The sequence below is a fragment of the Medicago truncatula genome, chromosome 8 (assembly GCF_003473485.1).
Source record: "Medicago truncatula cultivar Jemalong A17 chromosome 8, MtrunA17r5.0-ANR, whole genome shotgun sequence".
NCBI classification, from domain to species: domain Eukaryota; kingdom Viridiplantae; phylum Streptophyta; class Magnoliopsida; order Fabales; family Fabaceae; genus Medicago; species Medicago truncatula.
This window is the reverse complement of record NC_053049.1, coordinates 14,686,846-14,708,939: the sequence shown is the minus strand read 5'-3', so window position 1 is coordinate 14,708,939 and position 22,094 is coordinate 14,686,846. Positions and strand designations below refer to the sequence as shown.

Genomic DNA, 22,094 nt, shown 5'->3' with positions numbered 1-22,094 from the left:
ATTTTCAAAAACATGAAATTCCATGATTACAAGCCATATTTTTATTATATTGTGGGTAAGTAATGCTAACATTATTATAGATTTATATTCATGAGTTATGTATTGTATTATTTTCTCATGTTACGGTTACCTGTTTTTTGAAATAAAATTCTGACAAAGTACTTTTTGTGAGATTGAAGGATTTTCTACTAATTATATAACAAAGCCATTGAGACCCAATTATTATGAGGCAGGGAATAAATTGGCAACCAGAAAAATATGTTAATAATTGCCGGATATACATTATTTATGGTAATCCCTTTCATATTAAATAATTAAGTGACTTGCTAATAGAAATTAGCATGCATTCCCAAGTGAAACTGGTGGATCAGAGAAGGAACCAGAGAGAATTTGTTTAACAATCCATTCATTTGCTGCTTGGGAGTAGTGTATACCATCCCAACTGATATATGTAGAGGGGTCATCACATGCAAAGCCATAAAATGTTCCATTTTTTATGGACTTCTTCCCACAATAATGTATTTCGTTACCTTGGTAACTTCCACAACAAAATTCCAATGGATTCATAAAACCTGCCACAAATCATGCAAGCATAAAAGTTAAAACTTAATTGTGCACATTCAATAAGCAATTGATCATTTAAAGATAACAAAAACTTAATTGAACATAATTACCTTGGCTCCTTGCATTGCTGATAAGTGTATATTTGACTGTGTAAACATCAACATATGTAAATTTGGCTAATGGAAACATTCTCCTTAGCTGAAACACTTGGTCTTTTAGCTGCCTGTTATATTCCTGAGCAAGCTCGTTGTGAGGTTTAACACAGCCATTGGCATCCAAGTTACTCTTCTCGTTCTTGTGTGGATAAAAGAAGTAATAATAGGGTATACATCCAATAGGACCTGTATTGTGAATCCAAAACACTCTTGCTCCTTGATTGTATAATCTCTAAACCATAGGAATGACAAGTATTAGTTCTATAACCAAGTTGCTATATAATAATTGGATTGGATATTGAACCGGTTATATCTCCGTTGGTTCAATTGTTTTTATCGACTCAACCATGATTGAACCAGATGACATGCAAGTGTTGAAAAAGGAAAAAAAATAATGAAAATCAATTAAACCAATACCGGTTCCACTTGGTTCAATCATACTACAATATAACTGGAATCAAACCAATCGCCAAACTTGATAATAATGCATCAACGAGGCTTAATTTCTTTGGTTGCTAATTATCACCTGCACTGCTTGGGTGAATTGGCTCAAGATATCAGGAATTGACCTTTTAACTTCTTCCTCTGAAGAGTTCGGCTTCTGCAGACCATAGCTAATATCATTTTGTCCAATATCAATGGTGTAAATGGCTTTTGAGAAATCTTCAATCCTTGGAAGGCCACTTCTGAGAGGTGGTTCTGTCCCTATAAATAACATCACATATATAGGTTCAGTTTTTCACCATTCACTTCTTTTTCATGTCACAAAAATTGCAAATAATAAACCAAAATGAGAATGCAAATTTTATGAGAAATTTACTTTTATCAGAGAGTTGATCAAAGAGAATCTTGGTGTGTGATTTGAACAAAATAAACTGAGATACTTGAAGACCGAGATTGGTTAAACCGGAAAAGATGGGACGAATCGGTGCGGATGCTACTGCAAAGTTAGCTCCATGCCTATAATTTGATCCAACTGAATTCAAGTATGAGCTTAGATATGGTAGCTCCAATTCTTCACCTGCATACAAAAAAAATTGTATTAATAAACATAGATATATATGGTCGCTAAGCTTCACTTCTCTAGTTGCATATATCCAGAGAAAGTAAATAAATATAGTGACATACAATTACAAATATATCTAGAATTGTATAACATAACCAATAACCAACTTCATATAGTCCAATCAAATGTGAATTAACTAGCATGGTAGCAGTTAATGATATTTGGTCCAATTGGATAAAGAACTTTTTTAAGCCTTTAAAGAATAACGGTTTCTCAAGTAAGTGCTTATGTATAAGCTATTTTAACAACACAATATTATAAGGTGTTTTCTTAAATTCATTCAAATAGTCTAACAAGTGCTTATGAAAATAAGTTGAAAACAACTTATGGACATGTCATAATTGATGCTAGCAAAATATAAAACTTAACCAAAATTTGTTTTAGATGGATGTGATAATGTTCAACTTACTGATAAAATCTAAAATTAGACGACCATCGCAACATCTTCCTGAGATGCTTCCAAAGAAGCTTATACCATTAGGATACTCAACAGCTGCCGTTGTTGCATATCCAGCTCCAGTATCTGAATTGGAGTCACCAAAGTTGTATATTGCTGGGTAGACACATTTCTTTGATGGACATGCCACACACAAATTGAAAAAACAAAGTATGTAAATTAGTGTCATGGTATTCATTGTTGAAGAGGTAGTAGCTAGTTTTCCACTATGTGCTGTGTTAAAATTTTGTTTCAGTGAACAATGTATTTATAGGGAGCATGAGAGAAAATTGAAAATTGGAGTATGTTAATTAGTGTCCACTCCTTTGGAACATTTTATGTTTTATTTTTCTGAACAAAGCATATTATGTTTTAAAAAGAGTAAGTATAATTTCGTACGTGCAAGACTATCTCATATCATATGCATAATGTTATTTTGCCTCACTCTCTCTCATTTAAGTTGTGGACAAATACTTTAGGCTATGGTATAGCATGTGGATGGATTGTAATATTTTTAGAAGAATTTATTGATATTGCCAAATTCACACTTTGGGCTATGGTATATCATGTTGATGGATGGTAATATTTTTGGAAGAATTTTATTATATTGCCAAATTTACACTTTAGGCCATGGTTAGCATGTGGATGGATGGTAAATTTTTGAAGAATTTTAGTGACATTGTCAAATTCACACTTTAGGCTATGGTATAACATGTTGATGGATGGTAATTCTTAAATTAACTCGAGCAATCATTAAAGTGCACTAATAGTCTAATACTACTCTTTGTGGTCCTATTTGTGTCATAAAAAGAAAAAAAGAAAAAACATCAAAATCAAGAGGACTTGTTTAATGTGGTCGTAATTTTGAAATTTTATCCCCAAAATACTCTTGACAAATGTTTCTACACCTATTTGTGTGATAATTAAATATATTTACAACAAACATGAAATGGTGTGAAATTAGTCATTTGAACAATAAACTAGTATGCTCGATGTTGAATTCAACACTATTTTGAAAGAATAATGTCAAATACTATCACTAGGGTGGACAAAAAGAACCATGAACCGAACCGAACCAAAAATAATCGAACCATTATAATGGTTCACGAACCGAACCGTTAATTTATTAACAGTTCTTGAACCATAACTGAACCATCTTGAACCGAACCGAACTGTTTGAATCAAACAACTTGATTTTTTTTTTTTTTTAAGGAAACCAATTGAACTCTTTGTTGGATCTTTCCAAATAAACAACTTATTTAAAATAGCTTATTTTAAAAAGCTTATTTTATGCAAAACACCTTATTTTAAAACAGCTTATTTTATGAAAACAACTTATTTTTAAAAAACAACTTATATTATGCAAAATAGCTTATTTTTTTTAAAAAAAAACTTATTCAAAACAACTTATTTTATGCAAAACACCTTGTCATACCCCAATTTTTGACCTAAGATCACATTTCATTTGTCTTTTGGCCCGGAATTGTTTGCCTTTTTAGGAAAAATTTCGGCAGAGACATATTTTAAATACCTCATTTTTTGTTCATTTTTTTACCACTCTTTTTAGTCATTTTATTCTAGTCCTTTTCGTTATTATTATTATCATTATTTTATTATGTTGTTTGTTTTTATTTTTATTAAAAAAGGCATAAAATGAAAATTCATCAAGAATAGTCTACCAGAACGTTCTCCAGAACGTTCTGGTCGTACTACGAGTGAAATAAAGTGACCTCATTATGTCCCATCAAATATACCACTAGATTACAGCTGCACAACACCACACGTTTTGCTTCAAAAGTGCATGGAACTAAAAGAACGTTCTTGAGAACATTCTGGTTGAACTTCAAAGGGATAAGAATGACATCATCATGTTCCCTCATGTTGCCACCAGATCACAACTGTTTTTTCATCACATGTGGTTGTCTAAAAAAGGAAAGGAACAACAAGAATGTTCTTAAGAACATTCTCCATGTGGCAAATTTTACAACTTGGACACTCTTGCTCTCAAAGCAACAAAGGACAGCACTTGTAGCTTTCAAAGAAGTGCCAAACAGCTGTAAAAACAAGTGGCCTCCAAACTTCTACAGCTTGCATTCACGTGTCCACCTTTTCTCTTTGCAAATTGGAAGTTCCAGAACGTTCTGCATGAACAAAATTCACTTTTTTCTCATTCTTGTGCTCCAAGCAACAAAAACATAAGCACATGGGCTGTTTTTAACAAGGAAAACACAGCTGTTTTTGTCTGTGAAGCTCCAAGTCTTTCACCTCTATAAATACAAGCATACCTCAATGGCAAAAGGAGATGCTTACACACAAAGAATTGAATCTCTCTCAAAGTGAAGGTGCTCACTACTTTCAAACAAAGTTTTTTTCTTCTTTCTTTCTTTCTTTTCTTTCTCATCACCATCAACAAACAAACACAAAACAACACACCCTCATTACCAAATCAAACAAAACAACCCTCTTTTTTTCTTTTCTTTTTTCTTTCTTTCTTCTACTCTCCCACAAAGGTATATCATCTCCCCTTTCTTTTCTTTCCTCCTTTTTCTTTTCCTTTTCACTTTTTCCTTTCGTCTTGCTCTCTCTCTCTCTATATATATATATATATATATATATTTTAATTTATTTTTCACTAAAATACACACCTCAATCCAGAGTGCTCTGGTCCTAAATTAACTGTTAATATTTTATTTTTGTTTAATTTAATTATTCTCCAGAACAATCTGGTCCTTGTTAATTAAATTAATCCAGAGTGCTCTGGTCCTATATTAACTGTTAATATTATATTTTTGTTTAATTTAAATATTCTCCAGAACAATCTGGTCCTTGTTAATTAAATTAATCCAGAGTGCTCTGGTCCTTGTTAATTAAATTAATCCAGAGTGCTTTGGTCCTAAGTTAATTGTTAATATTATATTTTTGTTCTCCAGAGTGTTCTGGTCCTATATATATTAAATACTATTCATCTTGTTGAACTAACGTAAACTAACAATCTTTTCTTCACACCCACACACTTTTATTTTTTATTGCTCTATTAGTTTAATTTTCAGTTATTATGCAAAAACAACAAAAACATTCAAATATCCAAAATTCACAAAAAAAACTTTTCACAATAAACCTTGATCTTAAATCAAGTGACCGTCTTTTTATTTTATTTTTCTTAATCAAATTTCAAATCAATTCTAATTCAACTTTAAGTTAGTTTTCTTCAATCTAAAAAACACAAATCAATTCTCATTTGCCACTTGGCTTTTTATTTTCAAAACCTTTTTTCAAAATCTAATAAAAAATACCAACCAATCAAACGTCAATTTCTACCCCGAACTACGAGGTTTTGATCCCTCACGGGTACGTAGGCAGAGGACCTTGTCCTTCCAAATCAATTAAAAAACAATTTTCTTTTTTTTTCTTTTCAACTTTCAACTAAAAAACAAATTTCTTTTTTCTTATCAATTAAAAACAATTATCTTCTTTCTTTTCAACTAAAAATCAATTTTCTTTTTCGTTTTAACTCATCATCCAATTTTATTTTCATCTCTTCAAATAAGCAAAGCAATTTAGCACAAGATAAGTTAAGTAAAAGGTTCCTACGGAGTACCGTAGACGCTTAGGGTGCTAACACCTTCCCTTCGCGTAACCAACCCCCGAATCCAAAGTCTTAAGGGTTTTTACTCATTTTTTCCCTCCCACGAATAAAATTGAGAGTTCAAAGATTGACGATTCAAAATCAATTAATGGTTTGATATCCGAAAATCACGAGCACACACCTTATTTTAAAAAACAACTTATTTTATGAAAACAACTTATTTTATAAAAATAGCTAATTTTATGCAAAATAGCTTATTTGAAAAACAACTTATTTTAAAAAAAACAACTTATTTTATGAAAAACACCTTATTTTAAAAACAGCTTATTTTCAAAAAACAACTTATTCAAAAGATATTTTGAATAAAATAAGTTGTTTTAAATAAAATAAGTTGTTTTGAATAAGTTGTTTTCATAAAATAAGTTGTTTTTTAAAATAAGGTGTTTTGCATAAAATAAGCAATTTTAAATAATCTATTTTTTAAAATAAGTTGTTTTGCATGAAATAAGCTATTTTTTTTATAAGCAACGAGAGAGGACAGGCATCAGGAGGCATCATCGACAATCCAACTAGATTGGTACCCCGAGATACCTCCATCCTATGCCGCCAAGCTCGAAAAATTTATTAAAAAAGGGGGAAAAGATATATACAAAAGGAGGGGGGGGACTATACCAAAACCCTCCGAAAAAACCGCTAAAAACAAAAAAAGAAACAGAAATACAACAAAACAACCCAAAAATAAATTAAGGGAATCTATAATTAGGTAACCCACATCTGTCTCTAAAAAAAAAACAATCTTCACCTCATCTGGAAGAAGAGTTCGAGGGAAAATTCATTGAGCAGACGGTTGAGTGTCACCCCGTGCACGGGATTTGGATGGCTGCTTTGATAAGATGTGTTGTACCTTAAGCTTCTGTTTCTGACTTCGTGTAAGAACAGGCATGAAACCATCAATTGCTTCAGCTGCTGATCTTGCATCATAAGCACGGACTCGTTCCCACAAATCTAAACCATGTTGGATATACTTGGTAGGATGAACCTCTTGTCTTTGCAAAATGACCACATTTTGTTCCTTTGCCGTGGGCATAAGCTGTTTTGAATAAGTTGTTTTGCATAAAATAAGTTGTTTTGATTAAGTTATTTTTAAAAAAGAGATCGTAACAAGCTATTTTTAATAAAATAAGTTTTTTTGAATAAGCTGTTTTTCATAAAAGAAACTGTTTTGAATAAGCTGTTTTCAAAAATAAGTTGTTTTTCATAAAATAAGTTGTTTTTTAAAATAAGGTGTTTTGCATAAAATAAGCTGTTTTGAATAAGTTGTTTTTCAGAAAATAAGTTGTTTATCAAATAAGTTGTTTTGAATAAGCTGTTTTTTTTTTTTTTTTTAAATAAGGTATTTTCATAAAATAAGCTGTTTTGAATAAGCTATTTTTTAAAATAAGTTATTTTGCATAAAATAAGCGGTTTTGAGTAAGCTATTTTTAAAAAGAGATCGTAGTAAATTGTTTCAAATCCGAAGCAAACTAACCGCGAAAGTAAATATTAATACAGATTTTTTTACCGTGTTTAATCTTATATATTACATTAATTTAATCTATATTATTATTACTTCATATCTTTCAAAAAATAATCGATAATAATTTTCATACTATAATTTTTATTTCTTAATATATTTTGCATTAAACTTATTATTTTACTGTATTTGTGTAATAATAATATTAATAAAAAAAATTATATTCTTAAAAAAAAGTAAATAAAAAAATATTTTGCATTTTGGATAAAAAAAGGATAAAAAAAATCAATTAAATTCAGAAAAGGATAAAAAAAATACATTTCGGTTCAAAATATTGGTTTTGGTTCGGTTCGGTCATAGGTAAGAAAACGAGTAACCGAACCATAACTTTGGTTCAGTTCAGTTAGCTCCATACCTGAAACGGTTCGGTTTTCTCGAACCATTTCAAAATTTCGGTTCAGTTCAATTCGGTTTTTTAGATTAACCGAACCATGCCCACCCCTAACTATCACTCTGAAACCTGATATATGACTAAGTTAAAACAAGAGAAATTAATTTTTCACATGCCAATGTAAACAACACTAAAATGGACTGATTGTGATTTTTATTTCATCTAGTAGCATGGTGATTAGAAATTCAATAAACGAGAAATATGGAATTGGAACCTCGGTCCCTACATATCGCAATGTTTATATCAACTGAGATATACTCACAACGACAATGGATTGTGTTTTTTATTGGTAAATGTGATAAATAGGTAAATGTCATTTTCGGACGAAATTTCGGACGGTTTTGGGACGGAATTTAAGGAAGATTCCCACGGAATTCGAACGGAAATGTGTTTTCGGACGGATTTCGAACGGATTGGGCGTTGTCCGAAAAAGCCGCGTCGCAAATCATAATTCCGTCCCAAATTCCGTCCCAAAAATATTTCAGACGGAGTTCGCACCGTTACTTTTGTTGGATATTGGAATAGGTTTTGGACGAATTTCGGACGGAATAAAGTTTAATTTCCTACGGTTTTCGGACGGAATTAAGTTTATTCCTGCAGTATTCAGACAAATTTTCCAACGATTTTCGGACGAAATTAAGGAACCTTAAAATATTTACCACGCTTTACAGGAGAGATTATAAGTTTTTTTTTTTTTTTTTTTTTTTTTTCAGAATTGCAACAAAATTAATTTATTTTAATGAGTTTAAGATAAATTGAAATCCTAAAATTCATATTTAATAATACATACTAGATTCAAATAAAAATAAATAATAATTCAAGAGTAAACAAATACTCATTGTCTAAAACAAAATTATACAAACTAGATTCATATATATGCTCAATGTTATGGCACAATATATCACAAAATAACATGACTAAATTGTTCACTAGTCAATACTCAAGTAAATTAACATAAATTTGAGTAATACTTTCTTCAAAAGATGACGTACTCGAACACAAGACAAACAGATACACACTCAACTGAACTAGCAGGATTGTTCAGGCTCTATCGTCCATGTCCAGGCTTGTAGGATTGTTCTTAACATATATTAAGCTGTAAAAGTTTATTCCTAAGAAGTCAATTGAGCTCTTGATCAGATTTGATTCCTTTGCTGTGAAGGAAGGAAGCCTTGATCCAACATTCTTTTTCATTATATAAGGATAATCACCAAATGTTAATGGATTTAGAACCCTGCAATATAAACAACGTATACTCGTAGCAATTAATGTATAATTGAAAGTTGTGACAAAGCAACATGTTTTCTATAATTTTATATGTTACAAAGTAAAATGATGTGAATGTTGTCTTAGTTTAAGCTCAAAGGAACCTTATTTGTAGGCACTTGTTAGAGATATAAAAACCATATGCAAAGAAAGATAATGCAAAGGTTAGTCCTATGCAATCCCATAATTTCAAAGGTTAGCAATGTCTACAAACATTGAAAAGAAAGATAACATGATCAAATCATTACTTACCACCCCATCATGAAGTCTTGGGCCATTTGAGTTGCAACTATATCTTTACTAGTATTTGTCAGTGGAACAAAACCAAAAGTAAGAAGATTAAGCCCAATAATGCCATGTTGCATGACCTGTACTTTAGAAAGATTGCTTCTTGAACATACTATATGTTACCCTTCTTGATTATGGTTTAAAATGAAAACAGAAAAAATGAATTGTAAGTGAAGTGGTGCATTTTCTACATAAATTTACCTTATATTTTTTCTTATACAACATTGCAGCTCAAGCATGTGCTAATAACATATGTGTGTATACTCTATAGTCACTGACCTTGTATTTGTGATATCCATCGCACGCAATATCTCCATCATCCTCGTACATATTTGCTGAAGATATACATTAGAATAAAGAAAACCTGTATTTTAAGAATGAAGTACTGCATAGTAAATAAAGTATATGTTAGTTTGGACAATACCATTTCCACCATGGGCAAAGGTATCCCATATGCTTGGTTTCCTACCATCTTCATTTGCTGCACCTTCAAACTTTTAATCACCCCCCACCCAATCCCATTAGTCATAAATATGATGAAGATTTAAGGTATGATTGTTTAAGATTAAAAATAGCAACATCTTTGCATAAAGCATAAAGTAGTATATGTTTGTTTAGAATAAGGATTACTTATTTAACATTCTTTTTCATTGACCACACACTTTTTTATGAAAAAATCCCACAACTACTTTTTGGAGAGAAAAAAATCTATATGTTTGGTTCAATTGTCTGAAATGAACATGCTCTAACTCTAAAAATATATATGGTTTGATCTTAATGAGCAATAGAATGTCAAAATACTACTACAATGTGTTATATCATTTGGGAATAATCATACATGAATAAAAAGAAAATGCAAAAGCATAACATTAGGAATTGAACAAAAAGAGAGAAGAACAAACTTGGTAAGCTGAAGTTGATACACCAAACACAAAGTCGGAAAGGGAACTCATCTTTGTTCAAGCACAATTATTTCCTGCAATTTAATTTAATGTCATGAGTAGAACCAGTAACTAAAAAAGAAAGTAAAACAAGAAACATTAACAAATAAACATTCTTAAATGTCTTTTAACTCTAAAATAGACCAAATGTTTGAAATCATCACACAGGAGCAACACAAAACACAACAAAGTTCAACATAAATTACAATAGTTCAACGTTATTTTGTTAAAATATCTCAACACCATTCAAGAAATTAGCATTCTAGTACTCAGGTTTTGAATACATAAGGGTGTAAATCTAGCCAAAGATCCTAATAAGATATATAGTCCTGATAAACAACAACTCAAGAACAGCGAAAATGCAAACCACAAAAACGCAAACCACATAATGAGTACCTGTTGGAACAGGCCAATAAAACACAAACCACAACATACACCCAATTGGAACAGCAAAAACGCACAAAACCCACAATATATTTCAACATCAAACATGAATCCAGGTCTAGGTAGTTAAGCACACTAAAAACCCTAAGAAATAAAAAAAAATAAACCCTGAAATTGAACAAAGAATCAGTCACAAGTTTATGGGAACATGGTTGATTTGTTGACAAGAACACATATTATAATATAGAGAGTGAATGGTAATACCTTGAAAAGCTTGAGAAATTAAAAAAAGAAAAAACTGAGAACCTCAAATCTGAAGAGAGGAGAAGCTAACCTTGAAGAGCTTGAGAAATGGTACAAGTTTTTGGAAGGAATTGATTGAAGAGTTTGAGAAATTGATTGTGAAATTGATTTTAGGGTTATGGAAGAATAAATCTAGTTATGAGAGGAAGCAACACACAGGGGGAAATTTTGATGTGGACACAGGGGATATAGAATTTTCACACTTAAAAATAAAATTAAAACCTTCCGTCCGAAATCCATCTCAAAATTTCACACGGTTTTGGGACAGATTTGTTTTTTTAAGGAAATTCGTGCGAAATTCGTGGGAAAATTCCTTGTTTAAATATGTTATAAAAATTTGGGACGGATTTGGGACGAAAATTTCGCTCCTTTAAAACCGTCCCAAATCCGTCCGAAAAATTCAGACAAATAAGCTTCCGTCCCAAAATTCCGTCCGAAAACACAGATTTTTTAGTAGTGTTATTGACAAATATTATTATATTAGATTTTATGTTGAATATTAAAATTCTTGAAAGAAAAAACAAGTGGCTAAATGGTGAACGAAGACACGGCTCTCTTATGTTTAAGATGAGTATATTATTGTTTGACTTATAGATGTTGTTATATGTCAATTGTGAGTTAAAGTTTTACATTAAATAAAAGAGTAAAGGTTGAACAACATATATGTGAGGAGACTTGTTAAAATTTTGGATGAATATGTGATATCAAATCTCAGTTATGTGATTGCTTTAAACCATTATTTTGATCCAACTTTGTAAAACTCCTCTCATGCACAACAATAAAACAAACCATTAGTTGAATCGTATTTTGACTTGTTCTAATAAAATGTTTATTATATGATCAATAGGAATCAGATATCACATTGTGATTTTGCTTGAATTGTACAATATATAGTTGATGGATCTACGATGGATGTTAGTATTACATCTATTCATGAAATAATATGGTTTGGAGTATTGGTTTTGAATTATTGTAATTGTATTATATCTCTTCATGAAATTGAACTTTTTCTTTCCTTTTTCTTTATGTATGTCTTCCTATATATAGGAAATAATTTTATATTATTACATATTTTTTCATCAATATTTGAGAAAGAAGGGGATAAAGTTTTTTTACAGGGTTAATAGGTCTTTACCCCCTGTAATATAGGTCATTTTCGGTTTTCCTCCCTGTAAAAATTTTATTTTGATTTAACCCTTGTAAAATATTTTTGTTTTGATTTACCCCCCTAATAGGCCAAACAAAAACGAAAATTTCTTGAAAAAAATAATAAAATTGGTTTTTGTTTGGCCCCTAATCAAAACAAAAATATTTCATAGGGGTTGAATCAAAATAAAAATTTTACAGGGAGAAAACCAGAAATGACATATATTACAGGGCGCTAAAGACCTATTAACCCTTTTTTATATAAATATTACACAGTTTTCAATGCAATAACTTATACCCTCTGGTCACAAATATTAGCGAAAATTCATGCCAGATCAGGCAGTAATTTTAGAGCCCATATTTAAATAGATCTTTTTGACCTGATCCGATAAAGACCAAAACTTGTTAGGACCAGCCCGAAACAGCCTGATGATCCGTTTTGAAACTTCTATTATTTTCTAACAAAAAAACCTAGGGTTCCAATCCTTTTATATATAGCCGCCCAGTTCTCTCTTCACTTCACTTCTGCCGCTGCAACTCAACATCATCAAATCCAATGGTATGCTTCTCTCTAACTCCTTCATTCAATCTTCTTTTTATTTATTTATTTATATATTTTAACTGTTGTTACAATGAAGATAAATGAATTGTTTACTTAATAATAATTGTGTTGGTGATGAAGCAAAATTGCAATGAATCTTTACAGCTGTTGTATGATTTCAAGGCTATAAGAATTGGTACAGGAGGTAACACAACAAAATTGGAAGATCTGTATAAACAGTTTACAGATTTTAAATTGAGATTTAACTCCTTCACACTAAAAGGAATCTCAATTCACTAATGATGAGATTGGACAAAAATTTGACATTGAAGAATACCAAAAAATTTATCGCGGAATTGATAGACTAGATTCGATGATTCAACTTCGTCAGTTGAAGTTTCAACTTCATCAACTTTTTTTCAACTATTCAACAAATATTAGGATTGGGGTGCTGAGTTATGTAAATTGTTGGACAATCCCAAGAGGCTCTAAGAATTGATCCAAGAGGTGTCGAAGCAAGACCACAAGATATATATAAAGCATATAAAGAATAGTCGAAAGACGTATTTTGCAGTCTTGCTTCAATCAATTCTTAGAGCCTTGGGATTGTCCAACAATTTACATAACTCAGCACCACAATGTTTAATATTTGTTGAATAGTCGGAAAGACGTTGATAAAGTTGAAAAATGACGAAGCTGAATCATCGACTCTAGTCTATCAATTCCGGCACAGATTTCTTGGTATTCTTCAATGTCAAATTTTTGTCCAGTGTCTCACCATTAGTGAATTGAGATTCCTTTAGTGTGAAGGAGTTAAATCTCAATTTAAAATTTGTAAACTGTTTATACAAATCATCCAATTTTGTTGTGCCACATGTACCAATTCTTATAGTCATGAAATCATTCAACAGTTTTAAAAATTCATTGCACTTTTCCTTCATCACCAACACCATTATTATTAAGTAAATAATTCATTTAAGTTCATTGTAACAACGGTTAAAATAAAATAAAATAAAAAAGAAGATTGAATGAAGGAGGAAGAGAAAAACATACCATTGGATTTGATGGAGTTGAGTTGCAGCTGCAAAAGTGAAGTGAAGAGAGAACTGGGGGGATATATATACAAAAGGAGTAGAACCCTAGTTTATTTGTTGGAAAACGGTAGAAGTTTCAAAACGGGTTATGATCAGGTTGTTTTGGACTAGCCCTAACGAGTCTTGGTCTTTATGCACTCTAAAATTACTATCTGATCCTGACACTTTACGTGCTAAAGAGTGCAGCCCTTCTTTATTTCATTTTCTGAAACATTATAAAAGTGATACAAAATTTCTTTGGAAATATGAAGAAAAAAAATGGTATATATGAAGTCAAAAGAGGATATAGATCTGCACTGTATCGAAGCTGATCTGACAATCTGAACCGAACAAACACTTGAACAAAAGGGAAAAGACAAACAACGTCGCACAAAGACGACAAACAAAACAACGTCGCACTAAGACGACTAAATCACAAAAGGAAAACCTAATTCGATGTTAAAATCACTTATTTAAATAAAATGGAAGAAGAAAAACGATATGGAGGGGTGAATTGGGGTCAAAAATTGACCCTAAACCACCCCTCTTTGGTGGATGAAGGAGAAGAAATTAGCGTTTCAGCTGACGGCTCACAAAAGAGAATAATAAGTTTTGATGTTATTATGTATCTAAACTATTATTATTAATGAAATAAGATAATTTACTTCTGGAAAAAAAAAATGTTAGCATGAAAAATCATTTCTTTTCGTAGAGTTTTCTCCCATTGCCTGCTGTGTTTTCATATTTTTTAGGTAGTGGTCAGAATTTGAACCTCAAACTTTACATATTTGATGTATTGTCCAACCAACTGAACTAAGTTCACAAAGACAGTTGTGCTTTCATATGATTTGTAGCGAAAAAATCAGTGTACAAAATATCGTCAATTAATATAACTCACATGCAGTAATGCTAATAATGTTTCAATTATTTATTTTTTAGATTAAATATTGACTCCTGAAAACAATATCAATCAAATGGGGACAGAGAGAAAGATCAAAGCTAATTATGATGCGGATAAATTATATTAAATAGCTTGGCCACGCTTGGGAGGGACTATGCAAAATTCAAATTCAAAAGAATTAGAATTTGGCACCTTGTAATTAAGATTCGTAAATTTTCAATTAAAGTTCTTGCTCAAATTATTTGCATTGCGCCCAGTAACAAAACAATATGAAAGTAAAAAAATATTACGAAAAGAAAGAGAATGAAAAAGAAATCATATGTACTAAAAATAAGACAATTTAAAAAAGGAAAAAAGAATAAAAATGAGGTAAAGGTTTTCCCTTAAAAAAATTAAATACAGATATGGTGAAATCCTAAGTTTGACCCAATGATGTATCATAAGTCATTTAATCAAAGATTTGACAACTCATTTTTTAACAAAAAAACAATTGAATATGTAATACGCAGCTCAAACGCGTTCTGTTTCATCCGATTATGATCAGAAGACTAAAAATTTATGTTAGCAACAAATTAGGGATTTCTTAACAATAAAAATCCAAAATCTGATATCAAAATTGTCTCTTTATGTCAAATGACAAAAAGGAAAATAAAATGCAACAAAATCATAAATTTGCCTAGTACTACTAAAAAGTGTGGCTAATTTCTACCCAAAAAAAAAAATTGGCTAAGTGCAAAGCACTAAGCAAGTCATGCACATGCATGAATGGAAATGAGATTTTTGTCTCTTAAACAAATACCCTTTAGTCCTAATGAAAAGGCAAATGAGGTAAGAAAGAGAATCATATACCTATTATAAAAAAGGGCGTTTATATTATAATAATTAAAATAATAATAGCTCACCTATTATCAAAAGGGTCAAATATATTAAATTACTAAAATAATAATTAAAATGTCTAATTTAAAAAATTGGTAAAACAACGCCACCTTCTTTGCTTCTTCTTGAATTCAAAAATCAACTTTGAAGATCCTAAAGATTCTTGATGAAATCTGTGGGATACTGCTTTCCAAACTGTCAAATATCCTATAAGGATTATGTATCTTTTTTGACCATGATAGTCTCTCATTTAAAATGTCACATTTTGATTTTGATTCATTACAATTATATTCCTCTTGCTTTATATTCTCTTTTTTCATTCACCTTTTTTCTCATTTTTTGGCTTGAAAAATATTATTATCTTTCAAGTAATGGGCATGGCAGCTGAGAATCAGTTCCATGTTTTGGCTGTTGATGATAGTATTATTGATAGAATGTTGATTGAGAGGCTCCTCAAAACTTCTTCTTTTAATGGTACTTTTCTTGTCTATAGTTTTTTCTCTCTATCTTTTAATATAGATTTATATTTTAATGCTGTTTGTATAGTCTAATATTTTGATTTTTTGGTTACTAAGTTTGATGCATGTTAATGATTTTTGTTGTTTTGTATTGAAATCACAGTTACTACAGTGGATTCTGCTAGTAAGGCCTTGAAATTTCTTGGTTTGGTTGAAGATGAAATGAGGACTTATGACACTCATGTTGCTTCAGAAATTAATCAGGTTCATTTTCTTATTCAATTGATAAATATTATGAATTAAACCATTTTATTGTATAAATTTGTATTGATCTTTGATTCAATTATTCATGCAGGATGTAGATGTAAATCTGATCATAACAGATTATTGTATGCCAGGGATGACTGGCTATGATCTGTTGAGAAAAATTAAGGTAGGTTTTTGAGATGTTTTCCAAGACTTTTTCAAATTGCTTTTTGCCACTTCTTATTTGATTACTCTATTTTCAATCTCATTAATTTTTGCCACAATTTTGTGCTCACTTTTGAAATTTGAATGCATCAAGAAGTTTGGTGAAATTATTTTGCTTTTCTATTTAGGAAACAATTTGAAAAATAGGATCTTATTTCTTAAATACAAGTGATACGAATTTTCAAACAGAACATTAAAAAAAAAAAATCATAAATCGTTTTTTTTATTTTTTATCCCTTGTATATTCTTTAACTTGATGTTTAAACTAATAAAAGTTCATTGATCTGCAGGAATCCAAATCATTCAAAGACATACCAGTTGTGATAATGTCCTCGGAGAATGTTCCATCTAGGATCAACAGGTGAGGAAAGTTTATACCATAATATAAAATTGTCTATGCAGTTGCGAGCAGAAGAAGATATCGTGAAAAAATTATAAAATCTAATATCAAATTAATTATTTTGAAAATGAAAAGTCGATCATATTATGGACTATATTTTAAATATGACTAGATCTAACCAATTATTTGTAATGGTATCAGATGTTTGGAAGAGGGGGCTGAAGAATTCTTCCTGAAACCAGTTCAACTATCAGATGTAAGCAAGCTGAAGCCACATTTGTTGAAATCAAAAGTTAAGGAAGAGAATGAACAACCTATCAAAAGGAAGGGTATGGAAGAAACTCAATCACCAGATAAAACTAGGCCAAAAGTTAGCATTTAAATTTTGGTTTCAAATTAAATTTGATTTAACTTAATTAGTCCTAGAACATGCAAAAGGAATAAGCATTAAAAGTTCCAAATGTAAATAGCTGAGAAAGGTTTCAATTGAGTTTTGGTGGATTATTAACTATTCATTTTTGACATATTGTGTTACTTCCATTGTCTCTCTTATATGGTTTTCTGGGACAGATTTTTCATTTCTAATTATGACTCCTCTTTTTTTTTTCCCACTGCTCTTAATCTTCTATAACCAAAAGTGTGAATTTATAAAGAGTTTGGCTATAATGTAAATTGTGATTTTAACTAAGCAAATGTACTTGTTCATGTTTGGACTAAAGTGGTATCATGATAATTGTTTATTTATTTCTTTTGACAAAATCATGATTATTTTTTCGAAACACAATACCTTTATGTTTTAGAGAATTTTAGAATGCAAGAAACTGCATTTCACATATCTCAATATATATACATCATGTTACTTACAAGTTCATTCAAGGTTAAACTTGTTCACTGTGAGAAGAATCAAATAACAATTATCTCTGCAGTAACCAACTCCACAAATCATTTAAAAATGTACTTGAAACAAGTGGCCAATTGCACAATTATTTACTTGTAAAGGATTACAATCTAACTTTGTTCTCATGTTCTACATATTGGTAAGACAATTCATATATGTTTTTAATCACGCCGTAGAAGTCATCTACACCTCCTTCTCTGACTCCTTTTACGTAAACACCACTGTTATATGTTTTTTTGCCCACTGTCCATGCATGAGTATGAAATTTATATCCATTCACAAAGTAAGTGTGATATTCTTTGACAAGTCTCTCTGGCCCTCGAGCTAGTCCTCTCAGATGACTGGCTCCTCTAGTCGGTTCAATAATTGATACTTGATGTTTAAACCATTCTGAAAAATTAGCATATATATAACTAGAAGATTGTTGTTCACTAACGTTTGCCCAACTCAAAAATGCCCTGTGGTGAAATTCAAACATTAACTTCAGTAATATTAAAAAAATATATTTGATTAAAATAAACATATACATGATGGACGTACTCGAGGTATGGTTTAACTTCAGTGCAATTAATCAACACATGAACTTCAGCTGACCGCAACTCTTCATCTTTCATCCAGTATTCTTTGTTCCCAACATGACGCCTGGGAAGACAAAAGACCGATAAAGCAAATGAGTGACTTCCACTTGCAGCATCAACTTCATTTCGTGTGTTTGTTGGAGTCAATGTCCCGTTTTTGAAGTAATGGGAGAGAAAATAATTTGCTTCCTTCAACGTGTAAGCTGTGCGTATTGATCCCTCAACCTTAGCCTTATTCTTCACACATCGCTTTGCATCACCCATGAATCTTTCAAAAGGATACATCCACCTATATTGAACAGGCCCTCCGAGCATGGCTTCGTAAGCGAGATGCACCGATAGATGTTCCATAGAATCAAAGAAACCTGGTGGGAAAACTTGCTCAAGTTTACAGAGAGTGATTGGCATATTCTGGTCCATTTTAACAAGTTCATCCATTCTTAGAGTTGAAGCACAAAGGTCTTTAAAAAATTGGCTAACTTCAGTTAATGGTTTTATAACATTATTTGGCAATGAACTAAATGCAATTGGAAGTAAGCGTTGCAAGAAAACATGACCATCATGACTTTTCATCCCACGACACTTTCCCTTGTTGACGTCAGCACACCTTGCTAAATTAGAAGAATAACCATCCGGCATCCTTAGCTCTTTTAACCACATACAAACAGATTTTGCTTCATTAGAGGTTAGACTAAAAACAGCTTTGGGTTTTCGAAATTTTCCATTTGGAAGAGGTTGTAGTTCCATTTCTGGTCTTTTACAATAAACCGACAAATCCAGTCTAGCCTTCTCATTATCTTTTGTTTTACCGGAGACATTCATCACTGTGTGAAGTATATTGTCAAAAAAATTCTTTTCAATGTGCATAACATCAAGATTATGTCTTAGTAAATTGTCTTTCAAGTAAGGAAGGTCCCAGAAAATACTTCTTTTGATCCAGTTGTGCTTTTCCCCATATTCATGGTATCTGATTCTTTTGCCAACATCTGGGAATCTCGAAAGCCCACGGACCCTACGAAACACTTCACGAGATGTTATCTTAGGAGGCGGACCATCTTTTTCTATTTTATCTTTCCTGAACATATTTCTTTTCCTTCGAAATACATGACTTTCTGGTAAAAACATCCTATGGTCAAACCATGAAGCCTTTCCTCCATAGTCCAAAGTAAACGCCTTTGTTTTCTCCATACAATGAGGGCAAGCAAGTCTACCATGAGTCCCCCAACCAGACAACATCCCATACGCAGGAAAGTCGTTGATAGTCCACATCAAAGCCACCCTCATATTGAAATTCTCCCTCTTTGCAATATCATACGTCAATTGACCAATCCACAACCTTTTCAGATCATCAATTAAGGGTTGTAAATACACATCAATGCCATCAAGTGGACTCGACGGTCCCGGAATATGACAAGTCAAGAACATGTAAGGTTTTGACATACACATCTCAGGAGGGAGGTTATACGGGGTAACAATAATTGGCCAACAAGAATAAGGTGTTGCCGACGCTTGGATATATGGTGTAAAGCCATCAGAGCATAATCTCAATCTCGCATTTCGTGGATCTAATGCAAAATCATGATGAACACGATCAAAATGCTTCCATGCCTCACCGTCACAAGGATGCCACATCACGGGTGGATTTGACTTATTGTAATAATGCCAGGTCATTTGACTAGCAGTTTGCATTGATGCATACAACCTCTGTAGTCTTGGTATTATTGGCAGGTAAAACATTGACTTAACCGGGATTCGTTTGTGATTACGGTGAACATCATCATTGCGAACAACATAACTCGGTTCATTGAAAAATTTACACTCCTCTAGTGCACCATCATTAGTACCGAATTCATTGTCGTAGAACAACATGCACCCATTACTGCAACAATCAATCCTTTTAGATTCTAACCCCAATTTCGACACTAATCTCTTGGCCTCGTAATAACTTTTCGGAAGATTGTCTTTGATGGGAGTAGCATCCAAAAGCATTTTCACGAAGTGCTCCAAGCACTTATCAGGTACATTCCAATTTAACTTGGCCGCTAAAAGTCTCGCGCACATGGATAATTTAGAGTCATTTGATCCTTCAAACAACAGTTCATTATCTTTTCCAACAGGTTGTAAAAATCTTGTGCTTTCTTGTTCGGAGGTAGCTCCTCTTCAACGGGCTCATCATAAGACATGTTCACTCCAAGAGCGTCACTAATCATATCATCCATCATGTCAAACTGTTCAACATTCTCTGTATGTGTTCCACTACATGAAGCATGTGTATTCACATCGAACCCAGTATTAATAGGCGACATTTGTTCACCATGATTAGTCCACACCCAATAGGAATCCATAAAGCCAACATTTTTTAAATGTTTGATGACATCTTCTCCACTCTGTATCAATCTACACATACAAGTAAGACACGGACATCTTATCCCTCCCTCCCTCTCATAAATGGTTTGTGACATGGCGAAAGCAACAAATCCATGAATTCCTTCCTCAAATTGCGGTTTAAGTTTGGTTCTCCCCGGAAATGTTCTATCGTACATCCAACTTCGGTAGTAATAATATGGATCCATCTTCTGCATTGTTGACATTTGGTTAAATTCTTTAAAAAAAAAAACTATTTATGCATTTCTTAATACAAAATATAATATTTATGTATAGTATATTTTTTTATACCAATATCCATGCATATTTAATCAATAAAGTTATATATAAATAAATATATAATTAACAATACATATTATATATCACATGTATGTATACTAAAACTTACGAACTAAGATTTTTACTAACTAGCATTTTTTTTTGAAAGAATACTAACTAGCATTTTTATTACTACCTATTTACCAACTAACAATTTTTATAATTAATAACGTTTTTATTACTAACTAGTTTTTTTTCACAACATTTTAATCACTAATAACTAACATTTTTACTTCCTTCAAAAAAAAAAAAATAACTAACATTTTTCACTAATTTTTTTTTTACCAACACAAATTCTTTTTAGAAATTAACATTTTTACTACTAATTAACCTTACATTTGAAGAAATAAAAATAAAAATAAAAATTAAGCATCAACAAGAAATTGATAGTGAAATTATAAATAACTATGATCAAAAGTATATAAATAATTATTGATAGTGAGATTATAAATAAATTGATAAATTAACATTGTAAAAAAACTAAATCAACAATATTTATAAAATAAAAATACATTTGAAAAACTTACCAATAACAATGATCTGATGCTAAATTTCAATAGATTTAAGTGACAATGATTTTTTCTTCTTGATGAAAATGGAGTCAATATATTAAGTAGATTTTAGTTTGGTGTAGTTTGTAGTGTTTGATCAACTAGATGAAAATGTATTATTGAGGAAAGTGGGTAATAAAATTAATACAAGCTACCAACATTTGTACAATGCCGTGTAATAGTTAATCCTTCCAACGGTCATATCTGCTTTCCGAGGAACGTTTTCCTCGGAATTCAACATCGAAAAGCTTGCTCAACAGTTTGTGCAGGAGGGACATTAAAGAGTCCTGACATATGCATTCCGAGTAATTACTTCCTCGAAAAACCTTTATTTTTGCGAGAAACCATGCTTCCTCGGAAATTTTTGGTCGGAATTCCAAAGTATTCTTGTAGTGACTATGAATCTCAAACAAATGGGACACATAAATTTTATTTTCCACAGCATGACAGCAAAACCCTTCACCATTATTATTTATTAATATTAATACTATTGTTATCCTTAAATTTCTCCTGTTTTGAACGATGAATCACCACTATTAGAAAATGTTCTAATTAATCTTCTTGTGAATCGCTCTCACTGTCTTGAAGAATCACCAAACACGTGT

At 31.4% G+C, this 22,094-nt stretch overlaps 4 protein-coding genes across 4 annotated transcripts; 1 reads left to right on the top strand and 3 right to left on the bottom strand.

The window, feature by feature from the left end:
• Positions 1 to 336: 336 nt before the first annotated feature.
• On the bottom strand, positions 337 to 2,420 carry LOC11444089 (GDSL esterase/lipase At3g27950). Its single transcript, XM_003627771.3, has 5 exons — positions 2,195 to 2,420; positions 1,540 to 1,740; positions 1,246 to 1,424; positions 675 to 951; positions 337 to 572 (listed from the first exon to the last, which is right to left on the bottom strand). Exons 1-5 carry the CDS (start codon positions 2,418 to 2,420, stop codon positions 337 to 339), a joined length of 1,119 nt encoding a protein of 372 aa, XP_003627819.1.
• A 6,189-nt stretch (positions 2,421 to 8,609) lies between these two features.
• LOC11444702 (beta-glucosidase 11) lies at positions 8,610 to 11,213 on the bottom strand. Its single transcript, XM_003627769.4, has 6 exons — positions 10,985 to 11,213; positions 10,228 to 10,301; positions 9,750 to 9,819; positions 9,605 to 9,660; positions 9,290 to 9,405; positions 8,610 to 9,005 (listed from the first exon to the last, which is right to left on the bottom strand). Exons 2-6 carry the CDS (start codon positions 10,276 to 10,278, stop codon positions 8,813 to 8,815), a joined length of 486 nt encoding a protein of 161 aa, XP_003627817.1. The 5' UTR covers positions 10,279 to 10,301; positions 10,985 to 11,213; the 3' UTR covers positions 8,610 to 8,812.
• Positions 11,214 to 15,721: 4,508 nt separating this feature from the next.
• On the top strand, positions 15,722 to 17,344 carry LOC11444544 (two-component response regulator ARR8). Its single transcript, XM_003627766.3, has 5 exons — positions 15,722 to 15,964; positions 16,112 to 16,212; positions 16,304 to 16,381; positions 16,710 to 16,780; positions 16,961 to 17,344. The coding sequence occupies exons 1-5, from the start codon at positions 15,862 to 15,864 to the stop codon at positions 17,139 to 17,141; spliced, it is 534 nt and encodes a 177-aa protein (XP_003627814.1). The 5' UTR covers positions 15,722 to 15,861; the 3' UTR covers positions 17,142 to 17,344.
• A 270-nt stretch (positions 17,345 to 17,614) lies between these two features.
• LOC112417324 (uncharacterized) lies at positions 17,615 to 19,709 on the bottom strand. Its single transcript, XM_024772890.2, has 2 exons — positions 18,198 to 19,709; positions 17,615 to 18,115 (listed from the first exon to the last, which is right to left on the bottom strand). The coding sequence occupies exons 1-2, from the start codon at positions 19,679 to 19,681 to the stop codon at positions 17,761 to 17,763; spliced, it is 1,839 nt and encodes a 612-aa protein (XP_024628658.2). The 5' UTR covers positions 19,682 to 19,709; the 3' UTR covers positions 17,615 to 17,760.
• Positions 19,710 to 22,094: the final 2,385 nt, after the last annotated feature.

Bases quoted from the DNA above. Each gene is read 5' to 3' on its own strand.
- LOC11444089 (XM_003627771.3), bottom strand. From the start codon at position 2,420: ATGAATACCATGACACTAATTTACATACTTTGTTTTTTCAATTTGTGT. The intron at 1,425-1,539 runs GTAAATTTCTCA...TGTTATTTATAG, and splicing joins TGATCAACTCTCTGATAAAA to GGACAGAACCACCTCTCAGA. The intron at 573-674 runs GTAATTATGTTC...GATTTGTGGCAG, and splicing joins CAGCAATGCAAGGAGCCAAG to GTTTTATGAATCCATTGGAA.
- LOC11444702 (XM_003627769.4), bottom strand. From the start codon at position 10,278: ATGAGTTCCCTTTCCGACTTTGTGTTTGGTGTATCAACTTCAGCTTAC. The intron at 9,820-10,227 runs GTTTGTTCTTCT...GGTGATTAAAAG, and splicing joins TATCAACTTCAGCTTACCAA to TTTGAAGGTGCAGCAAATGA. The intron at 9,006-9,289 runs GTAAGTAATGAT...TTTATATTGCAG, and splicing joins CAAGACTTCATGATGGGGTG to GGTTCTAAATCCATTAACAT.
- LOC11444544 (XM_003627766.3), top strand. From the start codon at position 15,862: ATGGGCATGGCAGCTGAGAATCAGTTCCATGTTTTGGCTGTTGATGAT. The intron at 15,965-16,111 runs GTACTTTTCTTG...TTGAAATCACAG, and splicing joins CAAAACTTCTTCTTTTAATG to TTACTACAGTGGATTCTGCT. The intron at 16,781-16,960 runs GTGAGGAAAGTT...TAATGGTATCAG, and splicing joins GTTCCATCTAGGATCAACAG to ATGTTTGGAAGAGGGGGCTG.
- LOC112417324 (XM_024772890.2), bottom strand. From the start codon at position 19,681: ATGTGTATGTCAAAACCTTACATGTTCTTGACTTGTCATATTCCGGGA. The intron at 18,116-18,197 runs GTACGTCCATCA...ATTTCACCACAG, and splicing joins GAAGTTAAACCATACCTCGA to GGCATTTTTGAGTTGGGCAA.